We start from the raw sequence: 26041 nt of genomic DNA, 5'->3' as shown, positions 1-26041 counted from the left end.
GACCCCGCCTCCCAGGCGCTGCCCCCCTGACCCCGCCTCCCAGGCGCTGCCCCCTGATCCCGCTTGCAAGAGATGGGGGTGAGTTAAAATATTGCCAAGTAAAATCATAGAAAACCCAACCACGTTTTATAGACACCTAAAGAGCAAAATGAAAACTATGGAAAGAGTGAGGCCGATGGGATTAAAGGGACCGTGTGCATGGAGGGCCAAGATGTGCTTGGTTCTTTGTGAAGACACTGTATCTGTCTTCCCAAAAAAAGAGGAATGATGCAGACATTGGAATTAAGGAGGACGCGTGCGAAATATTGGATGGGATAAACATAGTGCGGAGCATGTATGAAGGTGTTACATGGATAAATCTCCAGGCCTGGATGAAATGTATCCCAGGCTGCTAAGGGAAGCAAGGGAGGAAAAAGCAGAGGCTCTGATCATCATTCTCCAAATCTCTCTGGCTACCAGGAAGCTGCTGGAGGACTGGAGGACAGGGAATGTTGTACCGCTGTTTAAAAGGAAGAGATATACTGAGTAATCACAGGCCAGTCAGCCTGACCTCTGGGGGGAAATTTATTGGAAAGATTTAGCAGTCGGTGTAAATCATCATTTAGAAAGTCACAGGTCAAAGAGTCAGAGGTCTACAGCACAGAAAAGGGCCCTTCGGCCCATCGAGTCTGCACCAGTCAAACAAGTACCTAGCTATTCTAATCCCATTATCCAGCACTAAGCCCATAGCCTTGTATGCTGTGGCATCGCAAGTGCACATCCAAATACTTCTTAAATGTTATGAGGGTTTCTGCCTCTACCACTCTTTCAGGCAGTGAGTTCCAGATTCCCACCACCCTCTGGGTGAAAAATTCTTCCTCACATCCCCTCTAAACCTCCTGTCCCTTACCTTAAATCTATGCCCCTGGTTATTGATCCCTCCACCAAGGGGAAAAGTTACTTCCTGTCTACCCTATCTATACCCCTCATAATTTTATATACCTCAATCATGTCCCCCCTCAATCTCCTCTGCTCCAGGGAAAATAACCCCAGTCTACCCAATCTCTCCTCATAACTAAAACTCTCCAGCCCAGGCAGCATCCTGGTGAATCTCCTCTGCTCTCTCTCTAGTGCAATCACATCCTTCCTATAATGCGGATTCCAGAGCTGCACGCAATACTCTAGCTGTGGCCTAACCAGCGTTTTATACAGTTCCAGCATAACCTCCCTGCTCTTATGTTATGGGGAGAGGGTGGGAAATTGGAGTTGAGGCGAAAATGAGATCAGCCATGATCGTAATGAATGACAGGGCAGGCTCGAGGGGCTGAATTGCCTACTCCTGCTCCTAGTTCTTATGTCCTTATGTTCTGTGCCTTGGCTAATAAAGGCAATTATCCCATATGCCTTCCTAACCACCTTATCTCCCATGTGGGACCTTATCAGAAGCCTTGCTGAAGTCCAAGTAGACTACATCAAATGCATTGCCCTCATCTACACACCTGGTCACCTCTTTGAAAAATTCAATCAAACTGGTCAGACATGACCGCCCCTTAACAAAACCCTGCTGACTGTCCTTGATTAATCCCTGCCTCTCCAAGTGTAGATTAATTCTGTTAGTCAGAATTGTTTCCAATAGTTTCCCCACCACTGAGGTTAGACTGACTGGCCTGTAGTTCCCTGGTTTATCCCTTCCTCCCTTCTTGAATAACCGTACCACATTGGCTGTCCTCCAGTCCTCTGGCACCTCTCCTGTGGCCAGAGAGGTATTGAAAACTATTGCCAGCGCCCCTGCTATCCCCTCCCTTGCCTCACTCAACAGCCTGGGATACATTTCATCCGGGCTTGGAGATTTATCCACTTTTAAGCCTGCCAGACCACTGAGAACCTCCTCCCTTTCTACGCTAATTTCTTTAATTATATCACAGTCCTTCTGCCTGATTTCCATACCCACGTCGTCCCTCTCACTTGTGAACACCGACACAAAGTATTCAGTTAGAACCCTACCTATGTCTTCCGGCTCCACACACAAATTACCACTTTGGTCCTTAATGGCCCTACTCCTTCCCTAGTTATCCTCTTACTCTTAACGTACTTGTAAAATAACTCTGGATTTTCCTTTATTTTACCTGCCAATGTTTCTTCATGCCCCTTTTTGCTCTCCTGATTTCCTTTTTAAGTTCCCCGCTACACATTCTACACTCCTCTTCCGAGGAGGACTGAGACTTCCGCTGTTTTGAGCCCTCGGTATCTGCCACAAACCTCCCTTTTTCTCTTTACCCAATCCTGTATATCCCTCGACATCCAGGGTTCCTGGATTTGTTGGTCCCACCCTTTGTCTTTACTGGAATATGTTGGCCCTGTACTCTCCCTATTTCCTTCTTGAATGAGTCCCATTGCTCTGATGCAGATTTACCAAAAAGTAGCTGTTCCCAGTCTACTCTGGCCAAATCATATCTGATCTTATTAAAATTGGCCTTCCCCCACTTTAGAACTCTGATTTCTGGCACATACTTGTCCTTTTCGATAACAACCTTGAATCTAACAGAGTTATGATCACTATCTGCTAAATGCTCCCCACTGATACCTCTACCTCTTGCCCGGCTTCATTCCCTAAAATTAAATCCAGGACCACCCCCTCTCTTGTGGGACCTTCTACGTACTGGCTTAAAAAGCTCTCCTGGATGCATTTTAAGAATTCTGCTCACTCCAATCCTATGACACTATGACTAACCCAGTTAGTGTTGGGGAAGTTGAAATCCCCCACTATTACTACCCTATTATTTTTACACTTCTCTGAAATTTGCCTACATATCTGCTCTTGTGTTTCTCTCTGACTGTTTGGGGATCTATAGTACACTCTCAGCAATGTGATTGCTCCTTTTTTGTTTTTCAGTTCTACCCATATAACTTCACTTGAGGAGCCTTCTAAGATGTCATCCCTCCTTACTGCTGTAATTGATTCCTTGATCAATACAACGATACTCCCTCCTCTTTTACCTCCTTCCCTGTCTCATCTGAAGACCCAATATCCTGCAATATTGAGCTGCCAATCCTGCCCCTCTCTCAACCATGTCTCTGTGACAGCAATGACATCATACTTCCATGCGTTAATTTGTGCCCTCAACTCATCTGCCTTATTCGTCAGACTCCTTGCATCAAAATAAATACCATCCAACCTTGCCAAACTCCCTGTGCCTTATCTGGCCTATAATTTCCACGCCTTCCAGACTCACTTGCTCTCGCTCCTCTTACACAAAACTAGGTGAGAATGTAAGCTGTGAGGAGAATGCTCAGAGGCTTCAAGGGGATTTGGACAAGCTCAGTGAATGAGCAAGAACATGGCAGATGCATTACAATGTGAATAAGTGTGAACTTATCCACTTTGATTAGAAAAAACAGAAAGGCAGAGTATTTCTTAAATGGTGAGAGGTTGGGAAGTGTTGATGTCCAAAGGGGCCTGGGTTCACGAATCGCTAAAAGCTGGCATGCTGATGCAGCAAGCAATTAGGAAGGCAAATGGTACATTGGCCTTCATCGCAAGGGGATTTGAGTATAGAAGAAAAGAGGTCTTGCTACAATTATATAGAGCCTGGGTCAATCAGGGATAGTCAGCACACCCTTACTAAAGGAAGGTCACAAGGACCTTCCCAAGAGATGGGAAGATACGAACACGGGTATTAGAATCAGGAGTGGCCACTCGGCCCCTCGAGCCTGCTCTGCCATTCAATAAGATCACGTCTGATCTGAACGTAACCCCAACCCTACATTCCTGCCGACCCCCGATAACCTTTCACCCCCTTGTTAATCAAGAATCACTCCAGCTCTGCCTTAAAAATATTCAAAGACTCTGCTTCCATCGCATTTTGAGGAAGAGAGTTCCAAATACTCGCAACTCTCAGAGAAAAAAATTCCCCTCATCTATCTTAAATAAAACAGAGAGTCCTAGTTCTAGATTCTCCCACAAGAGGAAACATCCTTTCCACATCCATCCTGTCAAAACCCCTCAGGGTCTTAAAGGTTTCAGCTAAGTCACCTCTTACTCTTCTAAACTCCAGTGGATACAAGCCTAACCTGTCCAGCCTTTCCTCATAAAACAACCAACACAATCCTGGTATTAGTCTGGTAAACCTTCTCTGAACTGCTTCTAATGCATTTACATCTTTCCTTAAATAAGGAGACCAGTGCTGTACACAGTACTCCAGATGTGGTCTCACCAATGTCCTGTGTAACTGAAGCATAACCTCCCTACTTTTGTCATCAATTCCCCTCACATTATATAACATTCTATTAGCTTTCCTAATTACCTCCTATACCTGCAAACTAACCTTTTGTGATTCATGCACTAGGACACCCAGATCCCTCTGAATCTCAGAGCTCTGCAATCTCTCACCATTTAGATAATAAGCCTCTTTTTTATTCTTCTGCCAAAATGAACAATTTCACATTTGCCCACATTCTACTCCATTTGCCCGACCTTTGCCCACTCACTTAACCTATCAATATCACTTTGTATCCTCCTTATGTCCGCTCCACAATTTACTTTCCTACCTATCTTTGTGTGGTCAGTAAATTTAGCCACCATTCCTTCAGTCCCTTCATCCAAGTCAGTTATATAAACTGTAAAAGGCTGATACCCCGGCACTGATCCCTGTGGCTCACCACTCGCCACATCCTGCCAACCAGAAAAAGACACATTTATGCCAACTCTCTGCTTCCTGTTAGCCAGCCAATCTTCTATCCATGCCAATATGTTACCCCTACACCATGAGCTTTTATTTTCTGCAGTACTCCTTGATGTGGCACTTTATCAAATGCCTTCTGCAAATCTAAGTACAGTACATCCACCGGTTCCCCTTTATCCACAGCACATGTGACTCCTTCAAAGAACCCCAATAAATTGATTAAATATGATTTCCCTTTCACAAAACCATGTTGACTCTGCCTGATTGCCTTGAATTTTTCTAAGTGCCTGTTATAAAGTCTTTAATCATAGCTTCTAACATTTCCCCTCCCTCTCGCCCGCCCTCACCCTCCATCCCCATCCCTTTCGCCCTCCCCCACCCTCCTCCTCCTCTCACCCTCCATCTCACCATCCTCCCCCTCCCTCCCTCACCCCGTCCTCTGCCCCCTCCCTCACCCCCCCTTCAATTCCTTCCTGTCTCCCTTGCCCCCTATGTCCCTCGCCCCGTTCCTTCCTCCCTCGTTCCTTCTCCTCTATCGATCATTCCCTCCACCCACCCTCCCTCACGTGCCCACCCCTCCCTCCTTCTCCCCCTCCCCTCCTCTTGTTCCTCTCTCCCTCCTCTCTGCCTCCCTTGCCCCTCCTCCTCCCTCCCTCGGCTTCTCCTCCTCCATTACCTCAGCTCCTCCTCCTCCCTCCTTCACTCGCCCCTTCCCCACTCCATCCCTCGCCACCACCTCCCCTCGCCCCTCCTCTCTCCCTCGCCTCCTCCCTCTCCCTAACTCCGCCTTCTCCACCTCTCCCTCCCTCACCCCTCCCTTCCCTCAACCCATCCTCCCCCCTCACCCACTCCTCCTCCCGCTCCACCTTTCCCTCCCCTCTCGCCCCCTCCTCACGCTCTCCCTCTTGCACCCCCTCCTCTCCCTCCCTCTCACACCTCTCACCATCCTTCTCTCGCACCCTCCACCTCTCTCTCTTGCCCCCTCCTCCCCCACCCGCACCTTTCTGCTCCCCCTCCCCTCTCTCACCCCCTCCTTCTCCCCCTTCCCTCTCTCACCCCCTCCTCCTACCCACTCCCACAACCGCCCAGCACTCCCCTGAGCTCCATGTGAGTCCTGACCCTATAACGGACTCTGCTAGATTACTTACTTGTGTGTTATCGCCCTCAGTATCCGGAGCTGTGTCTCTCTGTCTTCACTCACTCCCACATACAACAGCTTATCAAATCTGTTTCAAAGACAGTCAGTGCATGATTACTCAGCTCAGAGGCACAAGCGCAAACCTGATATCAGATCCTGGCCCCCAACATAATGGCCCGCAAACACATCCAACCGGAACACAGCTATCGCACTGCAGAAATTAAGAAAACACAGCAAGTGTGGGGAGGACAGGCAGTGAAACAGGCGAGGTGACTGAAGCTAGTGTGACATGTACCTGCCAGGCCGGAGAAGGGCTTGGTCCAGCAGATCAGGTCTGTTCGTGGCTCCGATGACAAACACACCAGCACTGGGATTAAGTCCATCGAGTTCAGTGAGAAGCTGAGACACCACTCTGAAAATGACAAAAACAAAGAGGCACATGGAGAGCAGTGGCTGGGCTGTGGGGGGGAGGGGGTGGCGGGACAGTCTCTCGGAGGGCAGTGTGTGTCAGGGGGGTGGGGATGGGGAGGTATCGGGGGTGGGGATGGGGAGGTATCGGGGGGTGGGGATGGGGAGGTATCGGGGGGTGGGGATGGGGAGGTATCGGGGGGTGGGGATGGGGAGGTATCGGGGGGTGTGGGGTTGAGGAGGTATCGGGGGTGGGGATGGGGAGGTATCGGGGGGGTGGGGATGGGGAGGTATCGGGGGGGGTGGGGATGGGGAGGTATCGGTGGGGGTGGGGATGGGGAGGTATCGGGGGGGGGGTGGGGAGGTATCGGGGGGGGGGGTGGGGAGGTATCGGGGGGGGGGTGGGGAGGTATCGGGGGGGGTGGGGTTGAGGAGGTATCGGGGGTGGGGTTGAGGAGGTATCGGGGGTGGGGAGGTATCGGGGGGGTGGGGATGGGGAGGTATCGGGGGTGGGGTTGAGGAGGTATCGGGGGGGGTGGGGATGGGGAGGTATCGGGGGTGGGGATGGGGAGGTATCGGGGGTGGGGTTGAGGAGGTATCGGGGGTGGGGTTGAGGAGGTATCGGGGGGGTGGGGATGGGGAGGTATCGGGGGTGGGGATGGGGAGGTATCGGGGGGGTGGGGTTGAGGAGGCATCGGGGGGTGGGGAGGTATCGGGGGGGGGGGTGGGGAGGTATCGGGGGGTGGGGGTGGGGATGGGGAGGTATCGGGGGGTGGGGAGGTATCGGGGGGTTGGGGAGGTATCGGGGGGTGGGGAGGTATCGGGGGGTGGGGAGGTATCGGGGGTGGGGAGGTATCGGGGGTGGGGTTGAGGAGGTATCGGGGAGTGGGGAGGTATCGGGGGTGGGGATGGGGAGGTATCGGGGGGGGTGGGGTTGAGGAGGCATCGGGGGGTGGGGAGGTATCGGGGGGGGGGTGGGGAGGTATCGGGGGGTGGGGGTGGGGGTGGGGATGGGGAGGTATCGGGGGGTTGGGGAGGTATCGGGGGGTTGGGGAGGTATCGGGGGGTGGGGAGGTATCGGGGGGTGGGGAGGTATCGGGGGGTGGGGAGGTATCGGGGGTGGGGTTGAGGAGGTATCGGGGAGTGGGGAGGTATCGGGGGTGGGGTTGAGGAGGTATCGGGGAGTGGGGAGGTATCGGGGGGGTGGGGATGGGGAGGTATCGGGGGGTGGGGATGGGGAGGTATCGGGGGGGTGGGGATGGGGATGGGGAGGTATCGGGGGGGTGGGGATGAGGAGGTATCGGGGGTGGGGATGGGGAGGTATCGGGGGTGGGGATGGGGAGGTATCGGGGGTGGGGATGGGGAGGTATCGGGGGTGGGGATGGGGAGGTATCGGGGGGTGGGGATGGGGAGGTATCGGGGGGTGGGGAGGTATCGGGGGGTGGGGTTGAGGAGGTATCGGGGGGGGTGGGGATGAGGAGGTATCGGGGGTGGGGTTGAGGAGGTATCGGGGGTGGGGATGAGGAGGTATCGGGGGTGGGGTTGAGGAGGTATCGGGGGTGGGGATGGGGAGGTATCGGGGGGGTGGGGATGGGGAGGTATCGGGGGTGGGGATGGGGAGGTATCGGGGGTGGGGATGAGGAGGTATCGGGGGTGGGGTTGAGGAGGTATCGGGGGTGGGGATGGGGAGGTATCGGGGGTGGGGTTGAGGAGGTATCGGGGGGGGTGGGGATGGGGAGGTATCAGGGGTGGGGATGGGGAGGTATCGGGGGGGGTGGGGAGGTATCGGGGGGTGGGGAGGTATCGGGGGGTGGGTGTGGGGATGGGGAGGTATCGGGGGGTGGGGAGGTATCGGGGGGTGGGGAGGTATCGGGGGGTGGGGAGGTATCGGGGGGTGGGGATGGGGAGGTATCCGGGGGGGTGGGGATGAGGAGGTATCGGGGGTGGGGTTGAGGAGGTATCGGGGGTGGGGTTGAGGAGGTATCGGGAGGTGGGGATGGGGAGGTATCCGGGGGTGGGGAGGTATCGGGGGGGTGGGGGTGGGGAGGTATCGGGGGGTGGGGAGGTATCGGGGGGGTGGGGGTGGGGAGGTATCGGGGGTGGGGTTGAGGAGGTATCGGGATGTGGGGATGGGGAGGTATCGGGGGTGGGGTTGAGGAGGTATCGGAGGTGGGGTAAAGGGGCAGGGCCGAGGCAGCAGCAGGCTGTGCGTTGATGTGAGGAGGCACTTGGGCCAGGGTGAAGAACACCTGGCAGGGTTAGAGTAAGCTGACTACCTGTCCATGACACCCCCAGAATCTCCGCTCCGACCTCGATTTGGGGCCAGTGAGTCCAGTTCATCAAAGAACACGACACAGGGAGCAGCTGCTCTGGCCTTGCTGAACACTGTGGGCAGAGACAGGCACAGCCCGAGTTAGGGGAATCCACACCCACGACTGGTCTGCCTGAACCAGCCAGGGCAGCAAAAACAAAATCGGCACAGGCCCCACAACAGGCCACCCCACCGCAGGCCCCGCCCACCCCACCGCAGGCCCCGCCCGCCTCACCGCAGGCCCCGCCCGCCCCACCGCAGGCCCCGCCCGCCTCACCGCAGGCCCCGCCCGCCCCACCGCAGGCCCCGCCCGCCTCACCGCGGGCAACGCCCACCCCACCGCGGGCAACGCCCAACGCACCACGGGCAACGCCCAACGCACCACAACAAGCCAACCCACCACAGGCCCCGCCCACCCCACCGCAGGCCCCGCCCACCCCACCGCAGGCAACGCCCACCCCACCGCAGGCAACGCCCACCCCACCGCAGGCCCCGCCCACCCCACCGCAGGCAACGCCCACCCCACCGCAGGCAACGCCCACCCCACCGCAGGCCCCGCCCACCCCACCGCAGGCAACGCCCACCCCACCGCAGGCCCCACAACAGGCCAACCCACCGCAGGCCCCGCCCACCCCACCGCAGGCCCCGCCTAACCCACCGCAGGCCCCGCCTAACCCACCGCAGGCACCGCAACAAGCCAACCCACCGCAGGCCCCGCCCACCCCACCGCAGGCCCCGCCCACCCCACCGCAGGCCCCACAACAGGCCAACCCACCGCAGGCCCCGCCCAACCCACCGCAGGCCCCGCCGAACCCACCGCAGGCACTGCAACAAGCCAACCCACCGCAGGCCCCGCCCAACCCACCGCAGGCACAACAGGCCAACCCACCGCAGGCACAACAGGCCAACCCACCGCAGGCACAACAGGCCAACCCACCGCAGGCACAACAGGCCAACCCACCGCAGGCAACGCCCAACCCACCGCAGGCACCGCAACAAGCCAACCCACCACAGGCCCCGCCCAACCCACCGCAGGCACAACAAGCCAACCCACCACAGGCCCCGCCCAATCCACCGCAGGCCCCGCCCAACCCACCGCAGGCCCCGCCCAACCCACCGCAGGCCCCGCCTAACCCACCGCAGGCACCGCAACAAGCCAACCCACCGCAGGCCCTGCCCAACCCACCGCAGGCCCCGCCTAACCCACCACAGGCACAACAGGCCAACCCACCACAGGCCCTGCCCAACCCACCGCAGGCCCCGCCCAACCCACCACAGGCCCCGCCCAACCCACCACAGGCCCCGCCCAACCCACAGACACCATTTAACCCACTCTCTCCCACCACAGACACCATTTAACCCACTCCCTCCCACCACAGACACCATTTAACCCACTCTCTCCCACCACAGACACCATTTAACCCACTCCCTCCCACCACAGACACCATTTAACCCACTCTCTCCCACCACAGACACCATTTAACCCACTCCCTCCTACCACAGACACCATTTAACCCACTCTCTCCCACCAGACACCATTTAACCCACTCCCTCCCACCACAGACACCATTTAACCCACTCCCTCCCACCACAGACACCATTTAACCCGCTCCCTCCCACCACAGACACCATTTAACCCGCTCCCTCCCACCACAGACACCATTTAACCCACTCCCTCCCACCACAGACACCATTTAACCCACTCTCTCCGCCACAGACACCATTTAAGCCGCTCCCTCCCACCACAGACACCATTTAACCCACTCCCTCCTACCACAGACACCATTTAACCCTCTCCCTCCCACCACAGACACCATTTAACCCACTCTCTCCGCCACAGACACCATTTAAGCCGCTCCCTCCCACCAGACACCATTTAACCCACTCCCTCCTACCACAGACACCATTTAACCCTCTCCCTCCCACCACAGACACCATTTAACCCACTCCCTCCCACCACAGACACCATTTAACCCACTCTCTCCGCCACAGACACCATTTAACCCGCTCTCTCCACCAACAGTCACCATTTAACCTGCTCCCTCCCACCACAGACACCATTTAACCCACTCTCTCCCACCAGACACCATTTAACCCACTCCCTCCCACCACAGACACCATTTAACCCACTCCCTCCCACCACAGACACCATTTAACCCACTCCCTCCCACCACAGACACCATTTAACCCACTCCCTCCCACCACAGACACCATTTAACCCTCTCCCTCCCACCACAGACACCATTTAACCCACTCCCTCCCACCACAGACACCATTTAACCCGCTCCCTCCCACCACAGACACCATTTAACCCGCTCCCTCCCACCACAGACACCATTTAACCCACTCTCTCCCACCACAGACACCATTTAACCCACTCCCTCCCACCACAGACACCATTTAACCCACTCCCTCCCACCACAGACACCATTTAACCCACTCCCTCCCACCACAGACACCATTTAACCCGCTCCCTCCCACCACAGACACCATTTAACCTGCTCCCTCCCACCACAGACACCATTTAACCTGCTCCCTCCCACCACAGACACCATTTAACCCACTCCCTCCTACCACAGACACCATTTAACCCACTCTCTCCCACCAGACAACATTTAACCCACTCCCTCCCACCACAGACACCATTTAACCCACTCCCTCCCACCACAGACACCATTTAACCCGCTCCCTCCCACCACAGACACCATTTAACCCACTCCCTCCCACCACAGACACCATTTAACCCACTCTCTCCACCACAGACACCATTTAACCCACTCTCTCCGCCACAGACACCATTTAACCCTCTCTCTCCCACCACAGACACCATTTAACCCACTCCCTCCCACCACAGACACCATTTAACCCGCTCCCTCCCACCACAGACACCATTTAACCCACTCCCTCCCACCACAGACACCATTTAACCCACTCTCTCCACCACAGACACCATTTAACCCACTCTCTCCGCCACAGACACCATTTAACCCGCTCTCTCCACCAACAGACACCATTTAACCCACTCCCTCCCACCACAGACACCATTTAACCCACTCCCTCCCACCACAGACACCATTTAACCCACTCTCTCCGCCACAGACACCATTTAACCCGCTCCCTCCCACCACAGACACCATTTAACCTGCTCCCTCCCACCACAGACACCATTTAACCCACTCCCTCCCACCACAGACACCATTTAACCTGCTCCCTCCCACCACAGACACCATTTAACCCACTCCCTCCCACCACAGACACCATTTAACCTGCTCCCTCCCACCACAGACACCATTTAACCTGCTCGCTCCCACCACAGACACCATTTAACCCACTCTCTCCCACCACAGACACCATTTAACCCACTCCCTCCCACCACAGACACCATTTAACCCGCTCTCTCCCACCACAGACACCATTTAACCCACTCTCTCCCACCACAGACACCATTTAACCCGCTCTCTCCCACCACAGACACCATTTAACCCGCTCCCTCCCACCACAGACACCATTTAACCCACTCCCTCCCACCACAGACACCATTTAACCCACTCCCTCCCACCACAGACACCATTTAACCCGCTCTCTCCACCACAGACACCATTTAACCCACTCTCTCCGCCAGACACCATTTAACCCTCTCTCTCCGCCAGACACCATTTAACCCTCTCTCTCCGCCACAGACACCATTTAACCCACTCTCTCCGCCAGACACCATTTAACCCTCTCTCTCCGCCACAGACACCATTTAACCCACTCTCTCCCACCACAGACACCATTTAACCCACTCCCTCCCACCAGACACCATTTAACCCACTCTCTCCCACCACAGACACCATTTAACCCGCTCTCCGCCACAGACACCATTTAACCCTCTCCCTCCCACCACAGACACCATTTAACCCACTCTCTCCCACCACAGACACCATTTAACCCGCTCTCCGCCACAGACACCATTTAACCCACTCCCTCCCACCACAGACACCATTTAACCCACTCTCTCCCACCACAGACACCATTTAACCCGCTCTCCGCCACAGACACCATTTAACCCTCTCCCTCCCACCACAGACACCATTTAACCCGCTCTCTCCACCACAGACACCATTTAACCCACTCTCTCCCACCACAGACACCATTTAACCCGCTCTCTCCGCCACAGACACCATTTAACCCACTCCCTCCCACCACAGACACCATTTAACCTGCTCCCTCCCACCACAGACACCATTTAACCCGCTCTCTCCGCCACAGACACCATTTAACCCGCTCTCTCCCACCACAGACACCATTTAACCCTCTCCCTCCCACCACAGACACCATTTAACCCGCTCTCTCCACCACAGACACCATTTAACCCACTCCCTCCCACCACAGACACCATTTAACCCACTCCCTCCCACCACAGACACCATTTAACCCACTCCCTCCTACCACAGACACCATTTAACCCACTCTCTCCGCCACAGACACCATTTAACCCACTCCCTCCCACCACAGACACCATTTAACCCACTCTCTCCCACCACAGACACCATTTAACCCTCTCCCTCCCACCACAGACACCATTTAACCCACTCTCTCCGCCAGACACCATTTAACCCACTCCCTCCCACCACAGACACCATTTAACCCACTCCCTCCCACCACAGACACCATTTAACCCACTCCCTCCCACCACAGACACCATTTAACCCGCTCTCTCCCACCACAGACACCATTTAACCCGCTCTCTCCCACCACAGACACCATTTAACCCACTCCCTCTCCCCACAGACACCATTTAACCCACTCTCTCCCACCAGACACCATTTAACCCACTCCCTCCCACCACAGACACCATTTAACCCACTCCCTCCCACCACAGACACCATTTAACCCACTCCCTCCCACCACAGACACCATTTAACCCACTCTCTCCGCCACAGACACCATTTAACCCACTCCCTCCCACCACAGACACCATTTAACCCACTCCCTCCCACCACAGACACCATTTAACCCACTCCCTCCCACCACAGACACCATTTAACCCACTCCCTCCCACCACAGACACCATTTAACCCACTCCCTCCCACCACAGACACCATTTAACCCACTCTCTCCCACCACAGACACCATTTAACCCGCTCTCTCCCACCACAGACACCATTTAACCCACTCTCTCCCACCACAGACACCATTTAACCCGCTCTCTCCCACCACAGACACCATTTAACCCACTCCCTCCTACCACAGACACCATTTAACCCACTCCCTCCCACCACAGACACCATTTAACCTGCTCCCTCCCACCACAGACACCATTTAACCCACTCTCTCCCACCACAGACACCATTTAACCTGCTCCCTCCCACCACAGACACCATTTAACCCACTCTCTCCCACCACAGACACCATTTAACCCACTCCCTCCCACCACAGACACCATTTAACCCACTCCCTCCCACCACAGACACCATTTAACCCACTCTCTCCCACCACAGACACCATTTAACCTGCTCCCTCCCACCACAGACACCATTTAACCTGCTCCCTCCCACCACAGACACCATTTAACCCACTCCCTCCTACCACAGACACCATTTAACCCACTCTCTCCCACCAGACACCATTTAACCCACTCCCTCCCACCACAGACACCATTTAACCCACTCCCTCCCACCACAGACACCATTTAACCCACTCCCTCCCACCACAGACACCATTTAACCCACTCCCTCCCACCACAGACACCATTTAACCCACTCCCTCCCACCACAGACACCATTTAACCCTCTCCCTCCCACCACAGACACCATTTAACCCTCTCCCTCCCACCACAGACACCATTTAACCCACTCCCTCCCACCACAGACACCATTTAACCCACTCTCTCCGCCACAGACACCATTTAACCCACTCCCTCCCACCAGACACCATTTAACCCACTCCCTCCCACCACAGACACCATTTAACCCTCTCCCTCCCACCACAGACACCATTTAACCCTCTCCCTCCCACCACAGACACCATTTAACCCGCTCTCCACCACAGACACCATTTAACCCACTCTCCACCAACAGTCACCATTTAACCCACTCTCTCCCACCACAGACACCATTTAACCCACTCCCTCCCACCACAGACACCATTTAACCCACTCCCTCCCACCACAGACACCATTTAACCCGCTCCCTCCCACCACAGACACCATTTAACCCACTCTCTCCCACCACAGACACCATTTAACCCACTCCCTCCCACCACAGACACCATTTAACCCACTCTCTCCGCCACAGACACCATTTAACCCTCTCTCTCCGCCACAGACACCATTTAACCCGCTCTCCACCACAGACACCATTTAACCCACTCTCTCCCACCACAGACACCATTTAACCCGCTCCCTCCCACCACAGACACCATTTAACCCACTCCCTCCCACCACAGACACCATTTAACCCTCTCTCTCCGCCACAGACACCATTTAACCCACTCCCTCCCAACAGACACCATTTAACCCACTCCCTCCCACCACAGACACCATTTAACCCTCTCTCTCCGCCACAGACACCATTTAACCCACTCCCTCCCAACAGACACCATTTAACCCACTCCCTCCCACCAGAGACACCATTAAACCCACTCCCTCCCACCACAGACACCATTTAACCCACTCTCTCCGCCACAGACACCATTTAACCCACTCTCTCCCACCACAGACACCATTTAACCCACTCCCTCCCACCACAGACACCATTTAACCCGCTCTCTCCACCACAGACACCATTTAACCCACTCCCTCCCACCAGACACCATTTAACCCACTCCCTCCCACCACAGACACCATTTAACCCTCTCTCTCCGCCACAGACACCATTTAACCCACTCCCTCCCACCAGACACCATTTAACACGCTCCCTCCCACCACAGACACCATTTAACCCACTCCCTCCCAACAGACACCATTTAACCCACTCCCTCCCACCACAGACACCATTTAACCCACTCTCTCCGCCACAGACACCATTTAACCCACTCTCTCCCACCACAGACACCATTTAACCCTCTCTCTCCGCCACAGACACCATTTAACCCACTCCCTCCCACCACAGACACCATTTAACCCGCTCCCTCCCACCACAGACACCATTTAACCCACTCCCTCCCAACAGACACCATTTAACCCACTCCCTCCCACCACAGACACCATTTAACCCACTCTCTCCACCACAGACACCATTTAACCCACTCTCTCCCACCACAGACACCATTTAACCCACTCTCTCCCACCACAGACACCATTTAACCCGCTCCCTCCCACCACAGACACCATTTAACCCACTCCCTCCCACCACAGACACCATTTAACCCGCTCTCTCCCACCACAGACACCATTTAACCCACTCCCTCCCACCACAGACACCATTTAACCCACTCCCTCCCACCAGACACCATTTAACCCACTCCCTCCCACCACAGACACCATTTAACCCGCTCTCTCCACCACAGACACCATTTAACCCGCTCTCTCCGCCACAGACACCATTTAACCCTCTCTCTCCACCACAGACACCATTTAACCCACTCCCTCCCACCACAGACACCATTTAACCCACTCCCTCCCACCACAGACACCATTTAACCCACTCTCTCCCACCACAGACACCATTTAACCCACTCCCTCCCACCACAGACACCATTTAACCCACTCCCTCCCACCACAGACACCATTTAACCCGCTCTCTCCCACCACAGACACCATTTAACCCGCTCTCTCCACCACAGACACCATTTAACCCGCTCTCTCCGCCACAGACACCATTTAACCCACTCCCTCCCACCACAGACACCATTTAACCCACTCCCTCCCACCAGACACCATTTAACCCACTCCCTCCCACCACAGACACCATTTAACCCACTCTCTCCCACCACAGACACCATTTAACCCACTCCCTCCACCACAGACACCATTTAACCCGCTCTCTCCGCCACAGACACCATTTAACCCACTCTCTCCACCAACAGACACCATTTAACCCTCTCCCTCCCACCACAGACACCATTTAACCCACTCCCTCCCACCACAGACACCATTTAACCCACTCTCTCCGCCAGACACCATTTAACCCACTCCCTCCCACCACAGACACCATTTAACCTGCTCCCTCCCACCACAGACACCATTTAACCCACTCCCTCCTACCACAGACACCATTTAACCCACTCCCTCCCACCACAGACACCATTTAACCCGCTCTCTCCGCCACAGACACCATTTAACCCACTCCCTCCCACCAGACACCATTTAACCCACTCCCTCCCACCACAGACACCATTTAACCTGCTCCCTCCCACCACAGACACCATTTAACCTGCTCCCTCCCACCACAGACACCATTTAACCCACTCTCTCTCCACCACAGACACCATTTAACCTGCTCCCTCCCACCACAGACACCATTTAACCCACTCCCTCCCACCACAGACACCATTTAACCCTCTCCCTCCCACCACAGACACCATTTAACCCACTCCCTCCCACCACAGACACCATTTAACCCACTCCCTCCCACCACAGACACCATTTAACCCACTCTCTCCCACCACAGACACCATTTAACCCACTCTCTCCCACCACAGACACCATTTAACCCACTCCCTCCCACCACAGACACCATTTAACCCTCTCTCTCCACCACAGACACCATTTAACCCACTCTCTCCGCCACAGACACCATTTAACCCACTCCTTCCCACCACAGACACCATTTAACCCACTCTCTCCGCCACAGACACCATTTAACCCGCTCTCTCCGCCACAGACACCATTTAACCCGCTCTCTCCACCAACAGACACCATTTAACCCACTCTCTCCACCACAGACACCATTTAACCCACTCCCTCCCACCACAGACACCATTTAACCCTCTCTCTCCGCCACAGACACCATTTAACCCACTCTCTCCACCAACAGACACCATTTAACCCACTCCCTCCCACCACAGACACCATTTAACCCGCTCTCCACCACAGACACCATTTAACCCGCTCTCTCCACCAACAGACACCATTTAACCCACTCTCTCCACCACAGACACCATTTAACCCACTCCCTCCCACCGCAGACACCATTTAACCCACTCCCTGCTACCACAGACACCATTTAACCCGCTCTCTCCCACCACAGACACCATTTAACCCACTCTCTCCACCAACAGACACCATTTAACCCACTCTCTCCCACCACAGACACCATTTAACCCTCTCTCTCCGCCACAGACACCATTTAACCCTCTCCCTCCCACCACAGACACCATTTAACCCGCTCTCTCCGCCACAGACACCATTTAACACTCTCTCTCCGCCACAGACACCATTTAACCCTCTCCCTCCCACCACAGACACCATTTAACCCACTCTCTCCACCACAGACACCATTTAACCCACTCCCTCCCACCACAGACACCATTTAACCCACTCCCTCCCACCACAGACACCATTTAACCCACTCCCTCCCACCACAGACACCATTTAACCCACTCCCTCCCACCACAGACACCATTTAACCCGCTCTCTCCCACCACAGACACCATTTAACCCGCTCTCTCCACCACAGACACCATTTAACCCGCTCCCTCCCACCACAGACACCATTTAACCCACTCCCTCCCACCACAGACACCATTTAACCCACTCCCTCCCAACAGACACCATTTAACCCACTCCCTCCCACCACAGACACCATTTAACCCACTCCCTCCCACCACAGACACCATTTAACCCTCTCTCTCCGCCACACACACCATTTAACCCACTCCCTCCCACCACAGACACCATTTAACCCGCTCCCTCCCACCACAGACACCATTTAACCTGCTCCCTCCCACCACAGACACCATTTAACCCACTCCCTCCCACCACAGACACCATTTAACCTGCTCCCCTCCCACCACAGACACCATTTAACCCACTCCCTCCCACCACAGACACCATTTAACCCACTCTCTCCCACCACAGACACCATTTAACCCACTCTCTCCCACCACAGACACCATTTAACCCGCTCTCTCCACCACAGACACCATTTAACCCTCTCCCTCCCACCACAGACACCATTTAACCTGCTCCCTCCCACCAACAGACACCATTTAACCCACTCCCTCCCACCACAGACACCATTTAACCCACTCTCTCCGCCAGACACACCATTTAACCCACTCCCTCCCACCACAGACACCATTTAACCCGCTCTCTCCACCACAGACACCATTTAACCCACTCCCCTCCCACCACAGACACCATTTAACCCACTCCCTCCCACCACAGACACCATTTAACCCACTCTCTCCACCACAGACACCATTTAACCCACTCTCTCCACCACAGACACCATTTAACCCGCTCCCTCCCACCACAGACACCATTTAACCCGCTCTCTCCCACCACAGACACCATTTAACCTGCTCCCTCCCACCACAGACACCATTTAACCCACTCCCTCCCACCACAGACACCATTTAACCCGCTCCCTCCCACCACAGACACCATTTAACCCACTCTCTCCCACCACAGACACCATTTAACCCACTCCCTCCCACCACAGACACCATTTAACCCACTCCCTCCCACCACAGACACCATTTAACCCGCTCCCTCCCACCACAGACACCATTTAACCCGCTCTCCACCACAGACACCATTTAACCCGCTCCCTCCCACCACAGACACCATTTAACCCACTCCCTCCCACCACAGACACCATTTAACCCACTCTCTCCGCCACAGACACCATTTAACCTGCTCGCTCCCACCACAGACACCATTTAACCCACTCTCTCCCACCAGAGACACCATTTAACCCGCTCCCTCCCACCACAGACACCATTTAACCCACTCCCTCCCACCACAGACACCATTTAACCCACTCCCTCCCACCACAGACACCATTTAACCCACTCTCTCCCACCACAGACACCATTTAACCCGCTCTCTCCGCCACAGACACCATTTAACCCACTCCCTCCCACCACAGACACCATTTAACCCACTCCCTCCCACCACAGACACCATTTAACCCACTCCCTCCCACCACAGACACCATTTAACCCGCTCTCTCCCACCACAGACACCATTTAACCCACTCCCTCCCACCACAGACACCATTTAACCCTCTCCCTCCCACCACAGACACCATTTAACCCACTCCCTCCCACCACAGACACCATTTAACCCACTCTCTCCGCCACAGACACCATTTAACCCACTCCCTCCCACCAGACACCATTTAACCCACTCCCTCCCACCACAGACACCATTTAACCCTCTCCCTCCCACCACAGACACCATTTAACCCTCTCCCTCCCACCACAGACACCATTTAACCCGCTCTCCACCACAGACACCATTTAACCCACTCTCCACCAACAGTCACCATTTAACCCACTCCCTCCCACCACAGACACCATTTAACCCACTCTCTCCACCACAGACACCATTTAACCCACTCTCTCCGCCACAGACACCATTTAACCCACTCCCTCCCACCACAGACACCATTTAACCCACTCCCTCCCACCACAGACACCATTTAACCCACTCTCTCCGCCACAGACACCATTTAACCCGCTCCCTCCCACCACAGACACCATTTAACCCGCTCCCTCCCACCACAGACACCATTTAACCCACTCCCTCCCACCACAGACACCATTTAACCTGCTCCCTCCCACCACAGACACCATTTAACCTGCTCGCTCCCACCACAGACACCATTTAACCCACTCTCTCCCACCACAGACACCATTTAACCCACTCCCTCCCACCACAGACACCATTTAACCCACTCTCTCCCACCACAGACACCATTTAACCCGCTCTCTCCCACCACAGACACCATTTAACCCACTCTCTCCCACCACAGACACCATTTAACCCGCTCTCTCCCACCACAGACACCATTTAACCCACTCCCTCCCACCACAGACACCATTTAACCCACTCTCTCTCCGCCACAGACACCATTTAACCCACTCCCTCCCACCAGACACCATTTAACCCGCTCTCTCCCACCACAGACACCATTTAACCCACTCCCTCCCACCACAGACACCATTTAACCCGCTCTCCGCCACAGACACCATTTAACCCACTCTCTCCCACCACAGACACCATTTAACCCACTCCCTCCCACCACAGACACCATTTAACCCACTCCCTCCCACCACAGACACCATTTAACCCGCTCTCTCCACCACAGACACCATTTAACCCACTCTCTCCGCCAGACACCATTTAACCCTCTCTCTCCGCCACAGACACCATTTAACCCGCTCTCTCCCACCACAGACACCATTTAACCCTCTCCCTCCCACCACAGACACCATTTAACCCGCTCTCTCCACCACAGACACCATTTAACCCGCTCTCCGCCACAGACACCATTTAACCCTCTCCCTCCCACCACAGACACCATTTAACCCGCTCTCTCCACCACAGACACCATTTAACCCGCTCTCTCCGCCACAGACACCATTTAACCCGCTCTCTCCCACCACAGACACCATTTAACCCTCTCCCTCCCACCACAGACACCATTTAACCCGCTCTCTCCACCACAGACACCATTTAACCCACTCCCTCCCACCACAGACACCATTTAACCCACTCCCTCCCACCACAGACACCATTTAACCCACTCCCTCCTACCACAGACACCATTTAACCCACTCTCTCCGCCACAGACACCATTTAACCCACTCCCTCCCACCACAGACACCATTTAACCCACTCTCTCCCACCACAGACACCATTTAACCCTCTCCCTCCCACCACAGACACCATTTAACCCACTCTCTCCGCCAGACACCATTTAACCCACTCCCTCCCACCACAGACACCATTTAACCCACTCCCTCCCACCACAGACACCATTTAACCCACTCCCTCCCACCACAGACACCATTTAACCCGCTCTCTCCCACCACAGACACCATTTAACCCGCTCTCTCCCACCACAGACACCATTTAACCCACTCCCTCTCCCCACAGACACCATTTAACCCACTCTCTCCCACCAGACACCATTTAACCCACTCCCTCCCACCACAGACACCATTTAACCCACTCCCTCCCACCACAGACACCATTTAACCCACTCCCTCCCACCACAGACACCATTTAACCCACTCTCTCCACCACAGACACCATTTAACCCACTCCCTCCCACCACAGACACCATTTAACCCACTCCCTCCCACCACAGACACCATTTAACCCACTCCCTCCCACCACAGACACCATTTAACCCACTCCCTCCCACCACAGACACCATTTAACCCACTCCCTCCCACCACAGACACCATTTAACCCACTCTCTCCCACCACAGACACCATTTAACCCACTCTCTCCCACCACAGACACCATTTAACCCACTCTCTCCCACCACAGACACCATTTAACCCGCTCTCTCCCACCACAGACACCATTTAACCCACTCCCTCCTACCACAGACACCATTTAACCCACTCCCTCCCACCACAGACACCATTTAACCTGCTCCCTCCCACCACAGACACCATTTAACCCACTCTCTCCCACCACAGACACCATTTAACCTGCTCCCTCCCACCACAGACACCATTTAACCCACTCTCTCCCACCACAGACACCATTTAACCCACTCCCTCCCACCACAGACACCATTTAACCCACTCCCTCCCACCACAGACACCATTTAACCCACTCTCTCCCACCACAGACACCATTTAACCTGCTCCCTCCCACCACAGACACCATTTAACCTGCTCCCTCCCACCACAGACACCATTTAACCCACTCCCTCCTACCACAGACACCATTTAACCCACTCTCTCCCCACCAGACACCATTTAACCCACTCCCTCCCACCACAGACACCATTTAACCCACTCCCTCCCACCACAGACACCATTTAACCCACTCCCTCCCACCACAGACACCATTTAACCCTCTCCCTCCCACCACAGACACCATTTAACCCTCTCCCTCCCACCACAGACACCATTTAACCCTCTCCCTCCCACCACAGACACCATTTAACCCACTCCCTCCCACCACAGACACCATTTAACCCACTCTCTCCGCCACAGACACCATTTAACCCACTCCCTCCCACCAGACACCATTTAACCCACTCCCTCCCACCACAGACACCATTTAACCCTCTCCCTCCCACCACAGACACCATTTAACCCTCTCCCTCCCACCACAGACACCATTTAACCCGCTCTCCACCACAGACACCATTTAACCCACTCTCCACCAACAGTCACCATTTAACCCACTCTCTCCCACCACAGACACCATTTAACCCACTCCCTCCCACCACAGACACCATTTAACCCACTCCCTCCCACCACAGACACCATTTAACCCGCTCCCTCCCACCACAGACACCATTTAACCCACTCTCTCCCACCACAGACACCATTTAACCCACTCCCTCCCACCACAGACACCATTTAACCCACTCTCTCCGCCACAGACACCATTTAACCCTCTCTCTCCGCCACAGACACCATTTAACCCGCTCTCCACCACAGACACCATTTAACCCACTCTCTCCCACCACAGACACCATTTAACCCGCTCCCTCCCACCACAGACACCATTTAACCCACTCCCTCCCACCACAGACACCATTTAACCCTCTCTCTCCGCCACAGACACCATTTAACCCACTCCCTCCCAACAGACACCATTTAACCCACTCCCTCCCACCACAGACACCATTTAACCCACTCCCTCCCACCACAGACACCATTTAACCCTCTCTCTCCGCCACAGACACCATTTAACCCACTCCCTCCCAACAGACACCATTTAACCCACTCCCTCCCACCAGAGACACCATTTAACCCACTCCCTCCCACCACAGACACCATTTAACCCACTCTCTCCGCCACAGACACCATTTAACCCACTCTCTCCCACCACAGACACCATTTAACCCACTCCCTCCCACCACAGACACCATTTAACCCGCTCTCTCCACCACAGACACCATTTAACCCACTCCCTCCCACCAGACACCATTTAACCCACTCCCTCCCACCACAGACACCATTTAACCCTCTCTCTCCGCCACAGACACCATTTAACCCACTCCCTCCCACCAGACACCATTTAACACGCTCCCTCCCACCACAGACACCATTTAACCCACTCCCTCCCAACAGACACCATTTAACCCACTCCCTCCCACCACAGACACCATTTAACCCACTCTCTCCGCCACAGACACCATTTAACCCACTCTCTCCCACCACAGACACCATTTAACCCTCTCTCTCCGCCACAGACACCATTTAACCCACTCCCTCCCACCACAGACACCATTTAACCCGCTCCCTCCCACCACAGACACCATTTAACCCACTCCCTCCCAACAGACACCATTTAACCCACTCCCTCCCACCACAGACACCATTTAACCCACTCTCTCCACCACAGACACCATTTAACCCACTCTCTCCCACCACAGACACCATTTAACCCACTCTCTCCCACCACAGACACCATTTAACCCGCTCCCTCCCACCACAGACACCATTTAACCCACTCCCTCCCACCACAGACACCATTTAACCCGCTCTCTCCCACCACAGACACCATTTAACCCACTCCCTCCCACCACAGACACCATTTAACCCACTCCCTCCCACCAGACACCATTTAACCCACTCCCTCCCACCACAGACACCATTTAACCCGCTCTCTCCACCACAGACACCATTTAACCCGCTCTCTCCGCCACAGACACCATTTAACCCTCTCTCTCCACCACAGACACCATTTAACCCACTCCCTCCCACCACAGACACCATTTAACCCACTCCCTCCCACCACAGACACCATTTAACCCACTCTCTCCCACCACAGACACCATTTAACCCACTCCCTCCCACCACAGACACCATTTAACCCACTCCCTCCCACCACAGACACCATTTAACCCGCTCTCTCCCACCACAGACACCATTTAACCCGCTCTCTCCACCACAGACACCATTTAACCCGCTCTCTCCGCCACAGACACCATTTAACCCACTCCCTCCCACCACAGACACCATTTAACCCACTCCCTCCCACCAGACACCATTTAACCCACTCCCTCCCACCACAGACACCATTTAACCCACTCTCTCCCACCACAGACACCATTTAACCCACTCCCTCCACCACAGACACCATTTAACCCGCTCTCTCCGCCACAGACACCATTTAACCCACTCTCTCCACCAACAGACACCATTTAACCCTCTCCCTCCCACCACAGACACCATTTAACCCACTCCCTCCCACCACAGACACCATTTAACCCACTCTCTCCGCCAGACACCATTTAACCCACTCCCTCCCACCACAGACACCATTTAACCCACTCCCTCCCACCACAGACACCATTTAACCCACTCTCTCCGCCAGACACCATTTAACCCACTCCCTCCCACCACAGACACCATTTAACCTGCTCCCTCCCACCACAGACACCATTTAACCCACTCCCTCCCACCACAGACACCATTTAACCCACTCCCTCCCACCACAGACACCATTTAACCTGCTCCCTCCCACCACAGACACCATTTAACCCACTCTCTCTCCACCACAGACACCATTTAACCTGCTCCCTCCCACCACAGACACCATTTAACCCACTCCCTCCCACCACAGACACCATTTAACCCTCTCCCTCCCACCACAGACACCATTTAACCCACTCCCTCCCACCACAGACACCATTTAACCCACTCCCTCCCACCACAGACACCATTTAACCCACTCTCTCCCACCACAGACACCATTTAACCCACTCTCTCCCACCACAGACACCATTTAACCCACTCCCTCCCACCACAGACACCATTTAACCCTCTCTCTCCACCACAGACACCATTTAACCCGCTCTCTCCGCCACAGACACCATTTAACCCACTCCTTCCCACCACAGACACCATTTAACCCACTCTCTCCGCCACAGACACCATTTAACCCGCTCTCTCCGCCACAGACACCATTTAACCCGCTCTCTCCACCAACAGACACCATTTAACCCACTCTCTCCACCACAGACACCATTTAACCCACTCCCTCCCACCACAGACACCATTTAACCCTCTCTCTCCGCCACAGACACCATTTAACCCACTCTCTCCACCAACAGACACCATTTAACCCACTCCCTCCCACCACAGACACCATTTAACCCGCTCTCCACCACAGACACCATTTAACCCGCTCTCTCCACCAACAGACACCATTTAACCCACTCTCTCCACCACAGACACCATTTAACCCACTCCCTCCCACCGCAGACACCATTTAACCCACTCCCTGCTACCACAGACACCATTTAACCCGCTCTCTCCCACCACAGACACCATTTAACCCACTCTCTCCACCAACAGACACCATTTAACCCACTCTCTCCCACCACAGACACCATTTAACCCTCTCTCTCCGCCACAGACACCATTTAACCCTCTCCCTCCCACCA

At 54.9% G+C, this 26041-nt stretch overlaps 1 protein-coding gene across 1 annotated transcript in view; it reads right to left on the bottom strand.

The window, feature by feature from the left end:
- The window catches only part of pex6 (peroxisomal biogenesis factor 6), a 127581-nt gene that overhangs the window by 2936 nt on the left and 98604 nt on the right, over positions 1 to 26041 (bottom strand). The window contains exons 14-16 of the mRNA XM_041188137.1: positions 8484 to 8592; positions 6095 to 6211; positions 5810 to 5887 (exon numbers count right to left, since the gene is read on the bottom strand). Of these exons, the coding sequence (XP_041044071.1) occupies positions 5810 to 5887; positions 6095 to 6211; positions 8484 to 8592 (304 nt within the window). The remainder of the gene's footprint in view (positions 1 to 5809; positions 5888 to 6094; positions 6212 to 8483; positions 8593 to 26041) is intronic.

This window comes from Carcharodon carcharias, chromosome 5 (assembly GCF_017639515.1).
Source record: "Carcharodon carcharias isolate sCarCar2 chromosome 5, sCarCar2.pri, whole genome shotgun sequence".
NCBI classification, from domain to species: Eukaryota; Metazoa; Chordata; class Chondrichthyes; order Lamniformes; family Lamnidae; genus Carcharodon; species Carcharodon carcharias.
This window is presented reverse-complemented; position numbering and strand designations above follow the sequence as displayed.